Raw genomic sequence first — 20,207 nt, forward strand, 5'->3', positions numbered from 1 at the left:
ACGCTGGGGCCTGGAGCCGGCCCTGGCAGCAGTCAACTCGCCGCTGTCCTCATGGCCAGGTAAATCGACCTAAGATACGCTGACGTCAGCTACGCTATTTGCGTAGCTGAAGTTGCGTATCTTAGGTCAACCCCCTCGTGTAGACCTAGCCTAAGGAACAGATGAATGCAGCAAAAACTTGTTGTATTTTGGGGCTTTGTTTGTGATTTTTATCTTGCAGCATAAATAAATGTTGATCGTGGCATGTTAAAATATACAACATAAAGGGAATACTTATATTAGTTGTAATTTTTTTTTTTTTTTAAGCGGAGCAGTATTGAAGGAGCCTTGCTTTCTCAGGCTGCCAAACTGGGATCAAGTGAAGCCCTGCTCAGTTCTAGGAAAAAAGGTTCATTGAATCTCAGTGGGCTTGTGAATGAATTTCAAGGGTCCATTGAACCAGCCTACAGCAGTGATCAAGATGAAAATCTCCACCCATGTGCTACAGAACAGATAGATGCTGATGATGAGGAAGAGTGTGAACAGGTAATCTCTTTGCTTTCTAGGTGGGAGAGGTGACAGAGTAAATGTACTAATGCCCATTTAAAGATGTAGATGTATTGCTTATAACTGCTGCAGCTTCTAAGTATTGTTCCTTAAGCCATGGGTTGTATCCCAAATATTCATTGAACTTTGGTGGTAGAGTTTTAGGAGTTTCAATTTTGGAACACTGAAACCATAATGACAGCAACATCCAAAATAAGTATTTGCATTTAGACATCATCAATCCTTTGTTGCAATCCAAGAGAGGAAGGAACTGAGTTCTTTCTGGGCTACATTCTGGGACTGTCTGTGTGGGGAGTGGGAGACCAGGGGAGGACTTTAGGGGATGGACGATGCCAGGGCCTGTAATCTGAGGTGGTAAGGGAGGGGAAAGGTCAACACCTTTGCCCGGGAAGGGGACAAAGGAAGGGAGTGGCAGGAGGGAAGCAGTTTGAGTTTGGGCTTGGGGCTGTGTGGTTGGAATTCAGGGTATCCTAGCTAGGATCCAAGCACCCTGAAAGCCCAGAAGGACTCGTTGGAGGGGTCCTGACTGTGCCTGCAAGCCCTGCTGTAACCTGTGTTCCTGTTGTCCAATAAACCTTCTGTTTTACTGGCTGGCTAAGAGTCACTGTGAGTCCCAGGAAGAGGGGTGCAGGGCCGGACTCCCCACACTCCGTGACAACTGGTAGCAGTGGTGGGATATACTGCACCCCGTGGACAGCGCTTCCTGCAGTAAGTGACTGGGGAGCAGTAAAACGAAGGGGTGATTAACCCCTGGGAGTGTGTGCCCAGTGAGAAGGACTTTGCAGTAACAGGGTCCCCTGGGGGATTGCAGTGAGCGGTCCCAGGGGTGGAGGAGTCTGCAGCTCGACCCTGGCAGAGAGGTGGTGACCTCGCGAAGGGCTGGTGCACTAGGGGTCCCCCTGGAAACCGTGGGGAGCGGCGAGCACCCCGGCCTGTGAGTGGCCAGCAGGAAGATGTATGCCAAGCGGCGCAAGTGCGACCTGCTGGAGCTATGCAAGCAGAGGGGGCTGCGCCTGGGAAGACTCACCAAGGACCAGCTGATTGCCCAGCTGGAGCAGGGAGACCGCATGAATGAACGGAGCCCTGTCTCTGAGGGAAGCAGCTGGGCAGATGCAGCACAGGCACCAGTGTCTGTCCCCGCTGGGAGTGGTCAGCCGGCGGACGAGGGCTTCCCAAGACCCCCTCTTCCTAGGCCTAGGGGAAGGGCGGGGAGGAGCCCAGTGTATCCCGAGGGCACCGTGACACCCCCGGCCAGCAGGGGATCCTCCCGGCGAAGCTCACCCCCCAGCAGGGGATCCTCCCGGCAACGCTCTGCATCCGTGGAGCGGATGCAGCTGGAATATGAAAGGGAGCTGAAATGGGGGGAGCTCGAGTTAAAGAGGCAAGAGCTGGAGGAGAAGGCGAACCAGCGTAAACATGAGGAGAACCAGCGCCAGCGTGAGTGGGAGGAGAAGGAGAACCAGCGTAAACATGAGGAGAACCAGCGTAAACATGAGTGGGAGGAGAAGGAGAAACAGCATAAACATGAGCTGGACCTGGTCCAGCTGAGGAGAAGTGAGGCCCCGGCTGCGGTGAGTGAGGGGGGACCCAAGCCTGCAAATAGCTTTGATAAGCACTTGCTGCCCTGGCGTAAGGAGGGGGAGGACATAGATACCTTCCTGACAGACTTTGAGAATGCCTGCGAGCTGCACAGGGTTGACCCTGCAGACAGGATCGCAGTTCTCACCCGCTTACTGGACTCCACAGCCGTGGAGGTGTACAGCCGACTGAAAGGGGTGGAGGCAGGGGACTACGAACTGTTCAAACAGGCCCTGCTCCACGAGTTTGGGCTGACTCCTGAGATGTACCGGAAAAAGTTCCGGAGCCAGCGTAAAACCCGTGAGGTCACATACCTACAACTGGTCAACCGGGCGCAGGGGTATGCCCGCAAGTGGACAGCTGGGGCCCAAACTAAAGAGGACCTGCTTGACCTATTCATACTGGAGCACCTGTACGAGCAGTGCCAGTCTGACTTGAGGCTGTGGTTGATGGACCAGAAGCCGGAGAACCCACAGCACGCAGACCAGCTGGCTGACCAATTTGTGGACAGTCGGGCAGGGGATGGCAGGGAGGAGTCTCGAAGGAGCAGGCCTGCCTCAACGCAGAGAGAGAGTCATCATGGGACCTCCCAAAGGGGGCCTATGGAGAACCCCCCCCCAAAAGGGGAACATCCAGGTCAGGTCCCTCCGACCCACTCAAGGGGACCCACGAGACATGGGCTGCTATCGCTGTGGCCAACGAGGTCACATACGGGCCCAGTGCCCCAAGCTCAGGGACAGACCAAGCAGACCCAACCCGCAGAGGGTGGACTGGGTAAAAACCCAATCGGAGGAGGGGCTACATTCCCAGGAAAGGGGGGCTGGCAACATACCACCTGTGGATGCTCCAGGCTCCGGGTTTTTGGTTTACCGGGTGGGCGCGGGGCTGCCCCTCTGGAAAGAGTGCATTGTTTCCCTGGAGGTAGATGGGAGGAAGGTCACTGGGTACTGGGACACGGGCGCAGAGGTGATGCTGGCCCGGCCCGAGGTGGTGGCCTCAGATCGGATGGTGCCCGACACCTACCTGACCCTGATGGGCGTGGGCGGGACCCCATTCAAGGTGCCCATGGCAAGGGCACACCTGAAATGGGGGGCCAAGGAGGGCCCCAAGGATGTGGGGGTACACCAATATTTGCCCACTGACGTGTTAATGGGAGGGGACCTCGAGGACTGGCCTAGTAACACCCAGAGTGCCCTGGTCGTGACTCGTAGTCAGAGTCGGCAAAGGGCACTGCACTCCGACAACGGGGAAGGTACTCGACCCGAGGTGCAGGACCCTAACCCAGGGAGCGGGGAACGCCCAGGGGCACGGTTCAGAGAGGCTGCGGCCTCAGACCCAGCCAGCAAGAGAGAGCCAGTCCCCATCCCTGTCCCAGCTGCTGAGTTTCAGGCCAAGTTGCAGAAAGATCCCTCCTTGCGGAAGCACAGGGACCGGGCTGACCTTAGTGCGGTACAGACCATGAGGAGAGGTTGCAAGGAGAGGTTCCTGTGGGAGAAGGGGTTCCTGTACCGAGAATGGGCTCCCTCAGGGGAAGTAGAGTCATGGGGGATCAGGAGGCAGCTGGTGGTTCCCCAGAAGTTTCGTCACAAGCTGTTGTACCTGGCCCATGACATCCCTCTCGCAGGGCACCAGGGAATCCGGCGCACCAGGCAGAGGCTGCTACAGAACTTTTACTGGCCTGGGGTCTTTACCCATGTCCGACAGTACTGCCAATCCTGTGACCCCTGCCAGAGGGTGGGGAAGGCCCGGGACAAGGGGAAAGCGGCTTTGAGGCCTTTACTCATCATAGAAGAACCTTTCCAGAAGGTGGCCATGAACATAGTGGGACGCCTCAGCAAGACGACCCGGTCAGGGAAGAAATACATCCTGGTGGTGGTGGATTTTGCCACTCGCTACCCCGAGGCGGTGGCCTTGTCCTCTATTGAAGCAGACACAGTGGCAGATGCGTTGCTGACAATTTTCAGCCGGGTAGGGTTCCCCAAGGAGGTCTTAACGGACCAGGAGTCCAACTTCATGTCGGCCCTGCTCCGGTCCTTATGGCAGAAATGTGGGGTCCAGCACAACTGGGCCTCAGCGTATCACCCCCAGTCCAACGGGCTGGTAGAAAGGTTCAACGGGACGCTGAAGATGATGCTAAAAACATTTATGAACCAGCACCCGCAGGATTGGGACAAGTACTTACCTCACCTGCTGTTCGCGTACAGGGAGGTACCCCAGGAATCTACCGGGTTTTCACCTTTCGAACTGTTGTATGGAAGGCGGGTAAGGGGGCCCCTAGACCTGATGAGGGACGAATGGGAGGGGAGGGAGAGTCAGTGGTGGAGTATGTCCTGAGCTTCCGGGAAAGACTGGCCGAGCTCATGGGCCTGGCCAGGGAGAATCTGGCCCGAGCCCAAAGGAGGCAGAAGGTCTGGTATGACCGCACGGCACGAGCCCGTGCCTTCGCCACCGGGGATCAGGTGATGGTTCTCATCCCCGTGAGGAGAAACAAACTCCAGGCCGCCTGGGAAGGGCCCTTCAAGGTTATCAAGCAACTGAATGAGGTAAACTATGTGGTGGAGCTGTCAAACCGGGCACATCACCGTCGGGTGTACCATGTGAACATGATGAAACCATACTATGACAGGGGGAATGTGGTGTTGGCCGTGTGTGGACATTGGGAGGGGCAGGGAGATGACCCCTTAGTAGATCTATTCTCTGGGACAAAAGCTGGTTCCCCCCTGGAGGCGATTCCCCTCTCTGATCAACTGACCCCGGGCCAGCACGCTGAGATCAGGGGGGTGCTGCATCTATACCGACAGCTGTTTTCCAACCAGCCTGGATGCACTAATTTGACTGTCCACCGGGTGGAGACCGGATCACATCCCCCTATAAGATGCTCCCCTTTTCGGGTCACTGGTAAAACTGCCCAGGATCTTGAAAGAGAGGTCAGGGACATGCTGGCTTTGGGGGTGATCCAGCCGTCTTCCAGCCCTTGGGCCTCGCCAGTGGTGCTGGTCCCCAAGAAGGATGGGTCAATCCGGTTCTGTATGGACTCTCGAAAGCTCAATGCCATCACCGTATCTGATGCCTACCCTATGCCCAGGCCTGTCGAGCTCCTAGACAAGCTGGGAGGTGCTCGGTACCTCACCACTATGGATCTTACCAAGGGCTACTGGCAAGTGCCGCTGGACGCAGATGCCAGGCTGAAATCGGCCTTTATCACCCCTCTGGGGCTCTATGAGTGTCTGACCCTGCCCTTCGGCCTCAAGGGAGCGCCGGCCACCTTCCAGCGCCTGGTGGATCAGCTACTGCGGGGGATGGAGAGTTTTGCCGTGGCGTATATTGACGACATCTGCGTCTTCAGCCAGACCTGGGAGGACCACATGTCCCAGGTTAAACAAGTCCTGGACCGACTCCGAAAGGCTGGGTTAACAGTAAAGGCTGAGAAGTGCAAGGTGGGGATGGCTGAAGTATCTTACCTGGGCCATCGGGTGGGGAGCGGCTGCCTGAAGCCGGAACCAGCCAAGGTGGAGGTGATCAGAGACTGGCCTGCACCCCAAACCAAAAAGCAGGTCCAGGCCTTTATTGGGATGGCGGGGTACTATCGAAGGTTCGTGCCCCACTTTAGTGCCATAGCCAGCCCCATCACTGAACTGTGCAAAAAGGGGAAGCCAGACAAGGTGATCTGGACTGAGCAGTGCCAGGAGGCTTTCCGGGCGCTGAAGGAGGCTCTGGTTAGTGGCCCAGTTCTGGCAAACCCAGATTTTGACAAACCCTTTATGGTGTTCACCGATGCCTCAGACACGGGACTGGGGGCGGTGTTAATGCAGGAGGATGAAAAGGGGGAGAGACACCCCATCGTGTACCTGAGTAAGAAGCTGCTACCCCGGGAACAAAGCTACGCGGCCATCAAGAAGGAATGCCTGGCCATGGTATGGGCCCTTAAGAAGCTAGAGCCATATCTCTTTGGGCGACACTTCACCGTGTACACCGACCACTCTCCCCTGACCTGGCTGCACCAGATGAAAGGAGCCAACGCCAAGCTCCTGAGGTGGAGCCTGCTCCTGCAGGACTATGACATGGACGTGGTCCATGTGAAGGGAAGTGCCAACCTGACAGTGGATGCGTTGTCCCGGAGAGGGGGCCCTGAACTTCCCCAGGTCACTGGGCAGAGTGACCCTGCTCAATTCAGTCTCGAAGGGGGGAGAGATGTGATGCAGTAGGGACTGTCTGTGTGGGGAGTGGGAGACCAGGGGAGGACTTTAGGGGATGGACGATGCCAGGGCCTGTATCCTGAGCTAGGTAAGGGAGGGGAAAGGTCAACACCTTTGCCCGGGAAGGGGACAAAGGAAGGGAGTGGCAGGAGGGAAGTAGTTTGAGTTTGGGCTTGGGGCTGTGTGGTTGGAATTCAGGGTATCCTAGCTAGGATCCAAGCACCCTGAAAGCCCAGAAGGGCTCGGTGGAGGGGTCCTGACTGTGCCTGCAAGCCCTGCTGTAACCTGTGTTCCTGTTGTCCAATAAACCTTCTGTTTTACTGGCTAGCTAAGAGTCACTGTGAGTCCCAGGAAGAGGGGTGCAGGGCCGGACTCCCCACACTCCGTGACAGACGTCATCAATCCTTTGTTGCAATCCAAGAGAGGAAGGAACTGAGTTCTTTCTGGGCTACATTCTGGGGTGAAATTCACCCTTGTGCAGAGGACCAGGGCACTTACACCTACAGAAAGCATTTGTTTTTACTCAGTCTTTTCTACTCCTTCAGATTGCATTTGATGTAAATGTTGCTATTTTTACTCATTGTACAGAACTATCTTCTTCTTCCTCTGATACTTGTCACTGAATGAGCTTAACTTATACTATTAAAGAAGGTGATTGGCTACCATTACGTTCATTGTACAGATGATATCCTTTCCACTCTATGGGATATCTTCATGCATGTGCAGCTGTTCTGAATGACCGTAGGCCCCAGTTTTCAAATGTGGACATATTAACAAGGTGTCCAAATCCCACACTTGGTTGCTCTAATCTATGCTAGGGAACATAAATATCTATCCAGTAGTCCTAAATACCAATTTGAGTGTCCAGATATGTGATTTGGAGATACATCTAGGCACTCACGCTTTTAAATTGAGCTACTCATCATGACATAAAGAAGTTTGCAATGGGGCAGACAAGCCCCTATGCATGGAAGGAAGGGGTTAATGGGCTGCTGAAGGCCCAGTTAGCCCAAACTGAGCCACCTGGAGCTGCAGGCAGGTTTCCAGGGAGAGGCTTGGAAGGAGACAGAGAGAGAGCGAGCAAGCAGACATAAGGCTCTTACTGTCAGGATATGTCTACGCTACCTGCCAGATTGGTGGGCAGCGATTAATCCAGTGAGGGTCAATTTATCACGTCTAGTCTAGATGCCCCAAGAGGTGAAGGCGGAGTCAACAGAGGAGCGGCAGCCATCGACTCACCGCAGTGAGTAGGTCTAAGTACATCGACTTCAGCTACATTATTCGCGTAGCTGAAGTTGCGTAACTTAGATCGATCCCCCCTCCTAGCGTAGACCGGGCCTCAGAGAGAAGGCTGGCTAGGACCAGGGGCTAGGGAGGACTGGTGGATCTTCTGGAAGAAAGGGAAGAGTTTATTTCATATTTGTTTTGGACTTTGAGTGCCCAGCAGGGATAGATCTATAAGCGACCTAGCTAAAGGGCTAAGTTCTACAACCCAGAAAGGTGTTAGAGGCTGGGTGGAGCAGTAGAAGAGCAACTAGGAAACTAATGCTGAGTGGTGTTTGTTTTGCAAGGGATGCTCTAATAAGAACGTGGTATAAAAGAGTCTGAAAACTCCTCTCTGCGCCTGCTGCCTGCCATGTCATAGTAAACTGCATTGCTCTGAGAATTTTACTATGAATTCTGGAGGCAAGTAACATCCTGCAATGAATGTGGTCTCTGATATCTAGCAACACAAAAGGGATAGCACAAGAAAATGTCTCTTTCACTGCAAATTCTGATTTAGTTGCTTCATGTTGAACTCTGGCATTTCCCAGATTTGGCTGTGACTAAATACTCTGGTGTTCAAAGAACTGTAGATCATAATATATCCATTTTTTTTAATCACAGGGCACACACAAAAATTCACAGCAAAAACCAAAAGGAGGTAGAAAAAGACTTAATAGCCAAGCTGCTGAAAATGTTGAAAAACGAAGAAGTGTTAATCTCAACAAATGTGAAATGCAGGTATTTAAAACGAAATGCGTCAGGCCTGATTCTCTTATTTTGTTACATCTCTGTATAGCATAGCTATGTCATAGGCATCTATATGTATCTTGCTAAATGGACACATGTAGATAAAAATAAAATTGCCATGATAGCTAGGTAATGTCTTATGCTCAGAAATTCTTTCCCTAAAGCGTAAATAAACTTAAAAAGAGTAAGAAGTAAAATGTGTAAAAATAATGAATCCAATAGACTGCAATTAGACATCTGTGTCTGCAGGTATTTCACAATATGTGATCTTAAAAGCAAATGAACATTTACTTAGTTTTAATGTAAAGGAACACTAATAAAGTTGTCACTCCAAAGTGCTATTTTGTATGCACTACAGTTTTATGTTGCTTAATTTAAATTTTAATCATACTGTCTAAAAAAACCCAGTAAACATCTTAGTGCAGAATCTTCTATCTGATTATGATGATTACTAGAAACACTCACTAATCTGATGCTATTACAAAATAGCTTGATGTCATATTGGGAGGGTGCACACCTGGTAGATAATACTGTACTTTCTCTTAAAGGACTCAATCCTGCAAGGTAATGAGCATCAAGCTCCTATGAAAGGCCTGATTCAGCAAAGCACTAAAGCATATTCTTAATTCTTCAAGCATAAAGTCAGTGGGAGCTTAGGGTGTGTAGCATCTGTCAGGGTATTAAGTAACATGCAGGATCAAGCCCATGCAGCTTTAGAAAATCCTTGGAATACTTTGCAAAGTTTTGGCCACCTTTTAAAAATGAAGTCATTGATATTTTGGAAAGAATCCAGTGAAGAAGAGTCATAAAATGATGAAAGTATTCAAGGAAAAAATAGTTTGCCTTCTGTAGTGAACTGTGATTAACTTATATTTATTATACTATATTATATATATTCAAGGCTATGCCCTGTGATGTGCATTTAGGGGACCCCAATACATATTGCTTAAGGGAAAAGATGACTAACAGGATAAGTCTTACCTGCTTATTGCCACCCCACTGTAGTCCTCCTATATGTAGGAGGGAAGAGTCATACTTATATATTCAACTGCTAGATGGTGGAAAAGATTGGAGGTGGTGGCAAAGTTTTACACATCCACCTCAGTTTGCAAGGGGTGATAAGGATTCTGAAACAATGGAGCAAGACCGTTCTACAATCCTCTGCTAGGCTCCACATGGCACAGCATTAGGGTCAAGGTTATAGTCCTCAGTATCAAGGACATTACTGCAGAGAGCGAGACTAACAAAACTGTGTATTTCAAATCTCCACAGAGCTCCAAAGATCCTTCAGATGAAGAATCTACCCAGGTGAATACAGACCTTTCCTTTTCCTGTTCTGCTAGGCAGCCATCTAGACAGTTTAGCACATCGCAGAACAACTCACTAATCATGGATATCCTGGGGGGAACTGTGAGAAACATCTGGACTGACCATCAGATCAGACAAACCTTGTTTCCCAGTAGACGGCCACCTCAGGAGAATGAAGACGATGAAGATGATTATCAGATGTTTGTACCATCGGTATCTACATCCAATTCAAGTTCAATTGTGTGTGAAGAGAGGGCTGCTTCAGGTCGTCCATGCAGTTGGCATGTGGGATTAATTAATCAAAATGAGATCTCCGGCTCCAGTCATCATAGAATTGTTAGACGGGCCAGTAGTGCTGGTGAAAGTAACTCTTGCCCAAATAATGCAAGACATAGAAGCAATGACTTTGTCCAGCACAGAAGGGAAGTGAAAAGTAGTTCTAGAACTGATGTGGGCAATATCAGTCCTTACCCAGAATCTTCAGAAGAGCTGACCATTGATGATATAGAGCATGTCTATGATAATATAAGTTATGAAGATTTAAAACTGATGGGTCTGACTAGAAGGAAAGAGTCTGGTCATGGTCCCCAAAGATCTGCTAGAGACTCTCTCCACAAAAGCCAAAACAAAAGAAGCTTGGTGGAAGCAGCCTCTGAAAAAAGGCAGGCAAATCAAAATAGGACCTCCATTCTTGCTAGTAAAGATGAAATCCTACTCAGAAGAGAGGCACGAACTTTAAGTTCACATGAGCTCAGGATTGTTGAGGAGAACATCTATGACACCATAGTGCTTCCAGAACCACCACTTTTGAATTTCAAATGCAACCGTCTTAAATGTTCTAAAAGGAGGAGTTTTTTGGGCCTGGAAACAGACTTTGCATGTTGTGATAATCTAAGGCAGTTTGTTTCTGAAGAGAGTCTCCAGTTCAGTGAAGATGAAAGTCCATATCATTATGTTCCTTTAGATAATGACTATTTGAGCTTAGTAGATAGCTCTTCCAACTCTGATTCGCTCTCCCACAAGTCTGCAGCTGATAAATTATCTGAAGAAGTAGATGAGATCTGGAATGACCTGGAGAATTACATCAAGAAGAATGAAGAAAAAACAAGAGACCATGTCCTGGCAGCCTTTCCTGTTTGTAAAGATGATATGCAGGAAAGACTCCATGTTGGAAGTACTCCTGAACTGAGTAAGGATGTGGAATATTCACTTTCCACACTCTCACTGCCAGAAAGGCCTGTTTTCCCTAAAACTTTGAAACACAGGGTAGCCAGATTAAGTGAGGCCAGTCTCAGATTTGATGAAGCAACATCATCTAAAGATAATTCATTTCTGAGTCTTAACAGATCTTCCTTCTCCAGTGAGTTGCCTTTCATAGATAGTCCTTATGAATCTGCCAATAGTATTCTATCCAATGCACATACAGAGAGCACTGACAATGAAATGGATATTGTGGATAAAACAAAAAACAGAGTCTTTATGATGGCAAGGCAATACAGTCAAAAAATTAAGAAGGCCAATCAGCTTTTGAAGGTAAAAAGTCCAGAGCAGGAACAGCCATCCAGCCAGCAACAGAAACTGAGGCACAAAGATCTTGCGGCCATTTTGGAGGAGAAGAAACAAGGGGGTCCTGCCATTGGTACGTTAAAAATATTGTCTTTCTCAATCTCTCTCCCCACCCCCATTTCCCCCAATAGATTTCTTTAATAACTTTTTAGTGAAATTTATGTATTGATTTAAAATGCTATAACCCTGGTCACCTCTTGATCCACCAGTTGGATGATGATGACAGTATTACCTTTAATGTGTTACCACTGAGATGAAATTGAGTTCTTTATGTAACTTTAGTGCAAAAAGGATATAAATGCAATTCTATATTAAGAGCAAAATCTTGCCATTCGTTGATAGAAGAGAAGAGGAAAGAATAGAGCAATGTCAGCAATCTTGCTTTCATGGGACAGGTCAGTTCAGGATAGCCTGGGAATAGAAGTGTGATCCTGGGTACTCTTTGGTCTTTTATAAAAAAGCAGTAGTTTTCTTGCTTAGAGTGGTCTGCAGGTTTCAGCTGAGAAGGTGGCCTAGTCACTCCTTCTCTGGGCCCCCTTGAGCCATAGAATACCATCCATCACAGAAGCCAGGTCCAGCTCCTTTACAGAAAATTTCTGTTTGTTGCTTGAAAGCATGGGGTTGGGGTCATGGAAGGAAAAAGTCTCGGTCTTTACCCCTTTCTAGAGAACCTGCTCTGCACAGAGCAGGGTGGAACAACAGAAGTTTCCTGTGAGAAATTTTTCCATGGACGATTTTAAAATAGGTTTGGGACTTGGATTCAGCCAACTCCCAGTCACCAGAGTTTGTGCATCTCACTGTATCTATAGAATTTTTAAAAATAGAAATATCTTATTTATCATATCTGATGCAGCTTTCAGGATGCTCCTAAAGATGAGATTTTTTTTTACCAGGAAAAAATATCCACCAAATACAATAGTATGTTCTGTGCTCCATAATTTTGCATTGTGTGACATGGTATCAGTCAGTGGTGATGTTTCATCAGAACGATAAACTGTTGAAAAACATGTGAGAACAGCAAACCTTGCAGCCACTATAGCAAGTGGGAGAGCCCCAAAGTTCGGAGTTGGGATAAACATCCCAAGATGCAGATGTTTGTTTAAATCTCTGAGTTTCCCGGCACACTGCATGACCCAGTGGCCCATAGCTATCCCTTCCCTTGGTAAGTTCTGCGGGGAGCCCCAGTGGCCTGTTACCCTGGCTGATGTGAATTGAAGGCAACCTGAAGGCCTGCACCGTCTGGCATCTTTCTGAAGCATGGTCCTCTCTCCTCCATTTCCAGCCCTTCCCTGGGGGCATCTCCCATCTCTTTCTCTCTCTGCCACCTTTGATGGATTCCATTTCCTCCTCTTCTTCCCTCTTCCACAAATGCAGGAGTCTCCTCCTCCCCTGTTCCCCTCCACACCTGGCACCTGTGCTCTCTTTGTTGGAGGGGTTGCAGGCTGCCTCCATGCCTATGAAAGCCAGCACAGGAGCAATGAACAATTGTAGGAGAAGACTCAGCCTCTTGTTGCCCAGAAACAATAGGAGGAGGAGACTTTAGTGACCAAAGGTGAGCATTGTAGTGAAATATTCTTCCCAACCAGTCACTTAAGACAGGGCAAAAAACTGGGAGTGTTCCACCCCCCAACGGGGATGTTACCAGTATGCCTTAGTGTTATAGTCATTTAATCTATTTATTAGAGGTTCTCAAACCTCTAATAAAGTGGTCCATGGAGCACTTGCTGGTGGTCTGCAGAGGGCAGATTAGGCACATGGTACTGGCTCTTCCTCTCCTTTCCCCAGCTGCTCAGTCATGTTGAAATACAGCTAAAAATATATCACTTTCCTAATGTTACTTTTCCATGTATGGACTTGCTGCCAGAGGGATGGGATTAAAGATGATCCATATGACTGCAAATGAAAGGGGAGGTATCCCTGCCACTCTGTGTTTTTTAAGACTGAGAATGTCTGAACTATCAAAATCAGTAGATAGAAGAAAATATATATGTGAAATAGTTCTCTTTTAAGAAGAAAAAAAATACTCCAGCAACTTTGAAATGGTGAACTAAAAAGAGAACTGAACTGCTTGATATTTAGCAGTAGCAATGCTTTTAACAGTTACATAATTTCTTTTCATAACTACAGATCATATTAATGCTGGCATCTTATTCCCAGAATGTATGGTGCATGGTGGTTCACTCTTTTGTCACAAAACATTTCACGCTTGTCAGTTTCATGTTTTAGTATAATGAATGACTGTGTACATGGCACTGATCTGAAATGTTGGAGTCTAGAATTGCATTGTTTTGTGGACTAAGGCTGAAAAATGTTGTTTACAATGGTCAAGGACAAAGATTTAAGAGTTAGTTTGTCTGAAACTTTAATTTTCATACAACTTGTGTTTTACACTGTTGTTAATGTTGACTGGTTAACTATTTCTCTTCTCCAGGTGCCAGAATTGCTGAATATTCCCAGCTTTATGACCAGATTGTTTTTAGAGAGACTTCATCCAAAATGCAAAAGGATACTTGGGTCGCTCCTCAGAAACCATCAGCGTTAAGGTATTCATCCCCAGTGTCAATATCTCCTTCTCGTTCTCAGTTAGCTAGTGAACACTTAAGGGCAGAGGACTGGCTTTTGCATTCTACATACAGTAATGGAGAACTAGCTGATTTCTCTCCCTGGTCCGAAGTCCAAGATCTGAAGTCAAAGAGCTCCTCTGTAGAGAGCGGTACAAAAAGCAATCCAAGACAATTGCCATCAGCCTGCTCAGTGCCTTCCCTTCAGATTTCTACACAGCTGCATGGCCCAGCGCAAAGGTGGAGTGCTATTATTAGTCAGCCTAACAAAGAGAATTTACACCAAGATCACATTTATAACTCACTAGGAAAGAAAGCAAATCATACAAAATCACAAGCATACAGCAGGTCACAATCCTCTTCTTCAATTGTGGTCAATCGGTCTGAGGAACCAATAACTTACTTAAATGAAATGGACAAGAAACAGCTGTACTCAAATAGAAACTTTAGATCTGACAGCCAGGAGTCTGTGCCAAATGCTGCTTCAGGATTCACAGTATGTGATGTGATGAAGCAGTTCCCTGAAAACTGTTCAGAGATGATTCTTCAAGACTCTCAAAAAGTTCTGAGAGTGAACAAGAACTCGCCGCTAAATGCACAAATAGCTACGCAGAACTATTTTTCTAATTTCAAAGACACTGCAGAAGGAGAAGAGGATGATGATGACTATGTTGAAATAAAGTCTGAAGATGAAAGGTCTGACTTAGAGACTTCCCAGAACCAAACAAAGAAATCAGACCCAAAGATAAACAATGTAGACTCTGCTTCTTCTGAGACTCTCTGTAGCAAAAGCATGTCTTGTACTCCTGGAAAACCAGTGAATAGCAAACTTGCCCTTACCCCATACCTGACTGCATACAATGATTCAGATAAACTGAATGACTACCTGTGGAGTGTTCCGTCTCCTAATCAGCAGAATATTGTCCAGTCTTTAAGGGAAAAGTTTCAGTGTCTTAGCTCAAGTAGTTTTGCTTGACACTTTCAATAATTTCTAATTGTACTGCCTTAACATGTCAGAGTATACATTAGTACAACCAGTAATGGCATGCTGTATTTTAATAATGTGTAGACATTGAGCACTGTATCACAGTAATATTAGAAAATGTAGATGTGCAATGTACCTTTTTTACAGTACAGAAAGTTAAAATGGCCAGGCGTGCACAGTCTGGGATTAAGATCTACTTGTATCTTTATAATGCAGATTGATTTTTCCTAATCTGTCTCATTTAACTTTACATATATTTTACATCTCCCTTCTTTCTCCTGTCTCTCCATGTGGAAATCCTAGTATTCAGACTGTTGGAAGGTAGCCAGTGCTGAGTCCAAAAATGCATGTACAATTACTGTAATTGCACATGTGAGTGCTGAGTTGAGCATCTAGCCACCTGACTACGCAAAATACCAGATTTCTGAGCACACTTGGGGGAATTGCACCAACAAATTCGGTATGCAGTTGCACACACATTTTTGCCCATGATCTTTTGAAAATCAGGCTCCAGGTCTGTGGGACCATGCATAAAACACAATATATACGACTACTGTAGAAAATAGAATTATTACATTTTAAATAAATTTGCTTGTGAATGCTGCCAGATTGATAACTCTGGTGTCTGAAGACATTATCCTTACTACAGCTCCATAACAGCTAAAGCACAGGCAATGGCATCTTCCCCTGTACCAGCCTGACAGAGTGCCTCAGTCCTGTCCTGGAGCTTATTAGCTTTAGGAAATGAGAGGGTAATTCAGTTTCTAGGCCAATTCAATGTTTGAGCTTGTGGAGACTGCAAATACCTATTGTGATTGTGGTGTTTATAACATGAACACCTTTCTATTAAGAACAAGACCATCAGTAGCAGATAATTGTAAGTTGTAGGTGAAAGCTCTTGGCTTTTCTAGTATTTGTAAGATGGCGGGTTCCTTTGGCTACATTTATAGGTCTTGTCATTCAATACCAAATGCTCATGGTGAGGCTTCTTGCAATCTGATCCTCTCTTAGTTCTGAACATACTGTAGTTCTCAAAATGTCCATTGTCAACCTAATTTAATGTAAAAGGTAAAAAGGGTTGTGCTATCTACATTAGAAATGAGGTATCATCTTCATACACTTTCATTATTTACCAATAGTGTGTGGCCGCTAAGAAGACTTTTTCTAAAGACCCTCTGAAATAGTGTTTTTTTCTTTATAAGAGTAGTAACATTTCTGTCTTAAATATCAGAAAAGTTAAAGGAAGCAAAATATAATAGCAAATGTGTTTATGTCAAAAATCATTAGCTCATATCATCTTAAGGCAAGAAATACCTTAAGGTTGAGTTGACATTGACTTTGAGGGCCTAATTCAACTCTCATTAAAGTCATAATCCTCAATTTTTGACATTACTTTTTGGTTAGCAGCCATCTGTGAACAAACAGGAGAATAGGTCATGTAAGACCAAAGTTCCTGTTACATACATATAAATAAAAGGAGTTGGAAGAAAAATTGAGAGGGCATGATGCATTGGCAATTATTTTCCTAAAGAGAGAGTTTTTCAAACTTTTCACTCAAGTATCAGTTTCTCTGTCAGGGAAGAATGTGGGAAGATCTTTCTCTCTCTGTTTCTCTCTTAAGTCAGTAAGAGAGACCTGACTTAAAAATATTCTCCGGTACCTTTTGTTGGTCCAGGTTTTCCACTACCTTTAGAAATAAAATGACCTATACAGTGATGGGGATGAAAATGTTCATTTGTCATAAAGACCAAAATGGAATATCTGGGATTAAATAGGGGATGAGGATGGCATCTTTACCTCTTTCAAACATAATTGTCAATGTTTGATCTAATTCCAAAATAGGGGGTGGGGGTGGGGGTGGGGGTGATTTTTCCTAAATCTCATTATTCATTCCTAGCTTTTCTTCCATGCCAGTAGGACAGATAATGAATGTCATCTCGTACAATTTCAGAGAACAATCACTCCTCCCTTCACACAAAATAGCTTTTTTCCTCTCTTAATCTCCTCTCTTCTATTCCTGGCAAGATTTATCCCATTTCCCTCTCTTTCTGATCACATAAATCATGCAATGCTTTTATTTTTAAATCGGCTAAAAATGCTAATGAACCATTCCTGTTCAGTTGGTATACCTGAAAACCCTGGAGATGGCACTTTTAAAAGTATTAATCCTCACTAGCTGGAAAAGGAGACCAGCCTGACTTTAGCCATTAGGAATCAAATTGAGCTTCCCAGAGAGAAAAAACATACCAGTGGAAGTACAAACATTTAAAAATCTGCCCCCAATTTTGAGGTGCTCCTGATGGGAAAGCACAAACTACTTTTATGTTACTTTATCAGATTCTCTTCAGGGCCTATACAGGGAAAAGTTAGTGTAGACATTAGCTCAGAGCCCCCAGCAATGACAAGGCTGCCATGGAGGTGTGGTAGTGTGCAAGACATCTACAACCTCTAGAGTTGCCACCTCTGAGATGCAGAAAAACTGGCCACCATCCCCACTAGCCTGATCCTCCACCCCTTCACCTTTCAGGTGCCCTCCCTGCACCCCACCCCGGGGCCTACCCGCATCCTGTCTGGCTGGGAAGGAAGCTGGCTCTGGGCCCTGGTGAAATCCACGTGCAGCTGGTGGGGAAGGTGGCCCCACAATAACAAACCCACTTGTCCCCTTTCTCCTATCTAGATGGAGGCTAGAGAGTCTGGTTGACCCAAAGCATGCCAGGAAGAAGGGGAAGGGAGCTAAGTCCTCCACGGCAGGCCCAGCTCTTAAAGGGAGAGGCCTAGGGGAAGTCTCTGCTGAGTATTTCGTCCGCTTTTATCCTCAGGGTGGGGGAGCAGCCCATTAAATCATTTCACTGGCAAGGCTTGTTAAAAACTGGCCAGGTGGCAACCCTAACTGCCATGTGCTGGGGCCTGCAGGAAATTTGCTCAGCCCCAAGATAGGTGATGCCCTGGTCAAGCTCCTTTACTCTGCCAGCAACTGAGGGATGTGTTAGCACATCCTTGCTGCAGATCTGGCTACTAGGGTGCTCCTTTAATACCTCTGACTGAACTTCAAGGTGCCCTTCCTGATGGGGGTGAATCTCCTATATAAGAAGAGTGATCCTTGCTGTTGCACTTCCTGAACGAGCAAGAGGTGAATCTGGCTCATTGTGTTTAGAAACAATGGTTCAAAAACAACACAGGTTTCTTTTCGCTTCAGAATACATTCCATTCTTTTGCAAATGATACATATTATACTGGCTTCTGTTTAGCTCCCTTTATTTTCTTTGTTGTACAGCTTTGGATTCTATTACTTGAAAACATTGTACTTAAAAGAGAGCCTAAATGTGTGTACTCTACAGTCATGGATATATCTTGTATATCTGTTTTTGTGGTGCTTTAAATTTTTCGGAAGTAGATGAAGTGATACAAAGTTAAAATAAGCATGGTCTTATTAACGTTCTATTTCCACTAATAATGCATTACTTCCCTCAACTACAAAGCACAGTAGTCCACCTAATTATTTTAGAATTGTCAACTATTACTGTATAGGTTATTCTGAAATACATCTGCAGTTGCCAGGGTATATTCAATGACTTTTGTTTTGCTGAGATGCGGATTTCAGGAGTTGCTTGTTGATTATTTTGAACTGTCTACTACACAAGTCTTTGCATTGCTAAGGAATGTGTACTCTGGGGATTTATTTGATTACTGTACCACAAGTTCCACTTTTGTTATACACAGTCATTTTTGTTATAGTGGATGTTCAAACAGTTTTGGAATCTGCATTTAGTAAAACACAGCTGAGGAATAATGTACATATTTAAGATACTGAAATTTAGTAATGCTGATATTTATTTAATATAGCTTGTAAAATAATGTAAATATGAATAGAAATTAACGTGTGTTAACTATAGCATATCTAGATTTGTCTAAACTACTAGGAATTCTGTTTAACTTCAGAAGTTAATGAAATCTCATGCAGTCAATGGAACAAAATGGAGGGGAGTTATAACAATGTGTAACTGTTTCCAGGGATCAATTTCATATGATTTTTAATTTTGGGTACTTTAAATTATTTTAGTTTGTTATTGGCAGATAGACAGCTGAAATTGACTAAAGGCTAAGCACTGGAAACATTTTCGTTGGTAAAACAAGATTAACAGCTTTCAGCTCTTCCATGAATAAATGAGACCTGAAAAGATAGAAAAATATTTCCTAGGCTTTACTGGTAGGAAGTTTGAGTTGTGTTGGCAGCTCTTGTTACAGTTTACAAATAATTAAAATAAAATGCCTAGTAACAGGAATAAGAAAAGTCAGTATCAACTGCAAAATGTCGATCCATTAGGATTAAGTGCAGTATAATTGTTCTTATGGTGATTTCCACCCAAAAAACATGTTACAAAGACATGGAAATAATGTCAAGAAAAATCCATATTGATTTAATTCAATACTTATTTGGTAAATGCATGGGGTTGGAGATACTGTACATATCTCTGCAGAAAAATATTTTTCTGCGTATTTTCTCAGACTCTATTAGACTTCACTCCACCAGACTCAATAGCTTGGTGCGAGCTTTCTTTGATGGGGGGTGGGGGGAGAAGAAGGGGCGAGGAATTAAGAAGAACAAGTTGTCTCCCAACAAAGGTTAAAAAGTTCATTTTTTGAACAGAACAAAGCTGATGTGAGATTGTCAGAATGTGAATTATCTGCAGCCTCAGGGCAACAAAAATGTGAATGGAATAAACATAGCAACAGTTCTGTAATACAGGTGGTAAAAATTGATGGTTTTGTAGCATTTGTCTTTCTGTTGTTGCTGTCCCATAGATGGTGGTCTCCTCTCTTTGGCAATAAACCCATCTTTTTTAAAGCAAATTTGTTTGAAAGAGAATTTATTTTAATCCTGTAATATAGCTGGTAAGACTCTCGTATGTTTCTGTATTGTTTAAGCCTCTGTATTTGCTGGTAGTTCCTGCACTATGATACCAGACAAAGAGTTTAAAAAATGAAGTTACTTGTTCCAAGTTTAACTGTATAGTTCTTAATTTCTGCATATATATGTAATATCTTGTTCTGTGGATAAGAGATGGAACTTATATCGCACTTTTTAATTACTTGTTTTGTAAAGAATATGTAAAAATATATGTACATGTAGGAAACTTCTTAAGACAAGCTTTTCTCCATTTTGTTTTGCTTAAAAGCTGAGTTTAAAGCATGCCAAAACTAAGAAGAACATGTTAGTATGTACTGCTTAGAAAAATAAAGCAATAAATGCTAAATTTGTTTGCAAAAATCAAGATGTCTGCAAAACAGCAGTGTTTAAATGAACTGTTTATAGGAAAATACTATCTTGTAACAGGACTCCATCCTTCAGTATATGTACAGCCACTGACTCCTCTGCCTGTATATTACCTCCATCCCAAAATGCTGTGGAGATTGGCCAGAACTAGAACCTTGAATATAACAGCTTCAGATATT

General features: G+C 45.3%; 1 protein-coding gene across 4 annotated transcripts in view; it reads left to right on the forward strand.

The window, feature by feature from the left end:
• PLEKHG1 (pleckstrin homology and RhoGEF domain containing G1) overlaps positions 1-20,002 on the forward strand; it is a 247,265-nt gene extending 227,263 nt beyond the window's left edge. For all 4 annotated transcript variants that reach the window (XM_030556568.1, XM_030556571.1, XM_030556570.1 and 1 more), the window contains 4 exons: positions 307-525; positions 8,208-8,324; positions 9,606-11,280; positions 13,639-20,002. In XM_030556568.1, the coding sequence (XP_030412428.1) occupies positions 307-525; positions 8,208-8,324; positions 9,606-11,280; positions 13,639-14,744 (3,117 nt within the window). In that variant the 3' untranslated portion in view covers positions 14,745-20,002. The remainder of the gene's footprint in view (positions 1-306; positions 526-8,207; positions 8,325-9,605; positions 11,281-13,638) is intronic.
• Positions 20,003-20,207: the final 205 nt, after the last annotated feature.

Source organism: Gopherus evgoodei, chromosome 3 (assembly GCF_007399415.2).
Source record: "Gopherus evgoodei ecotype Sinaloan lineage chromosome 3, rGopEvg1_v1.p, whole genome shotgun sequence".
NCBI classification, from domain to species: Eukaryota; Metazoa; Chordata; order Testudines; family Testudinidae; genus Gopherus; species Gopherus evgoodei.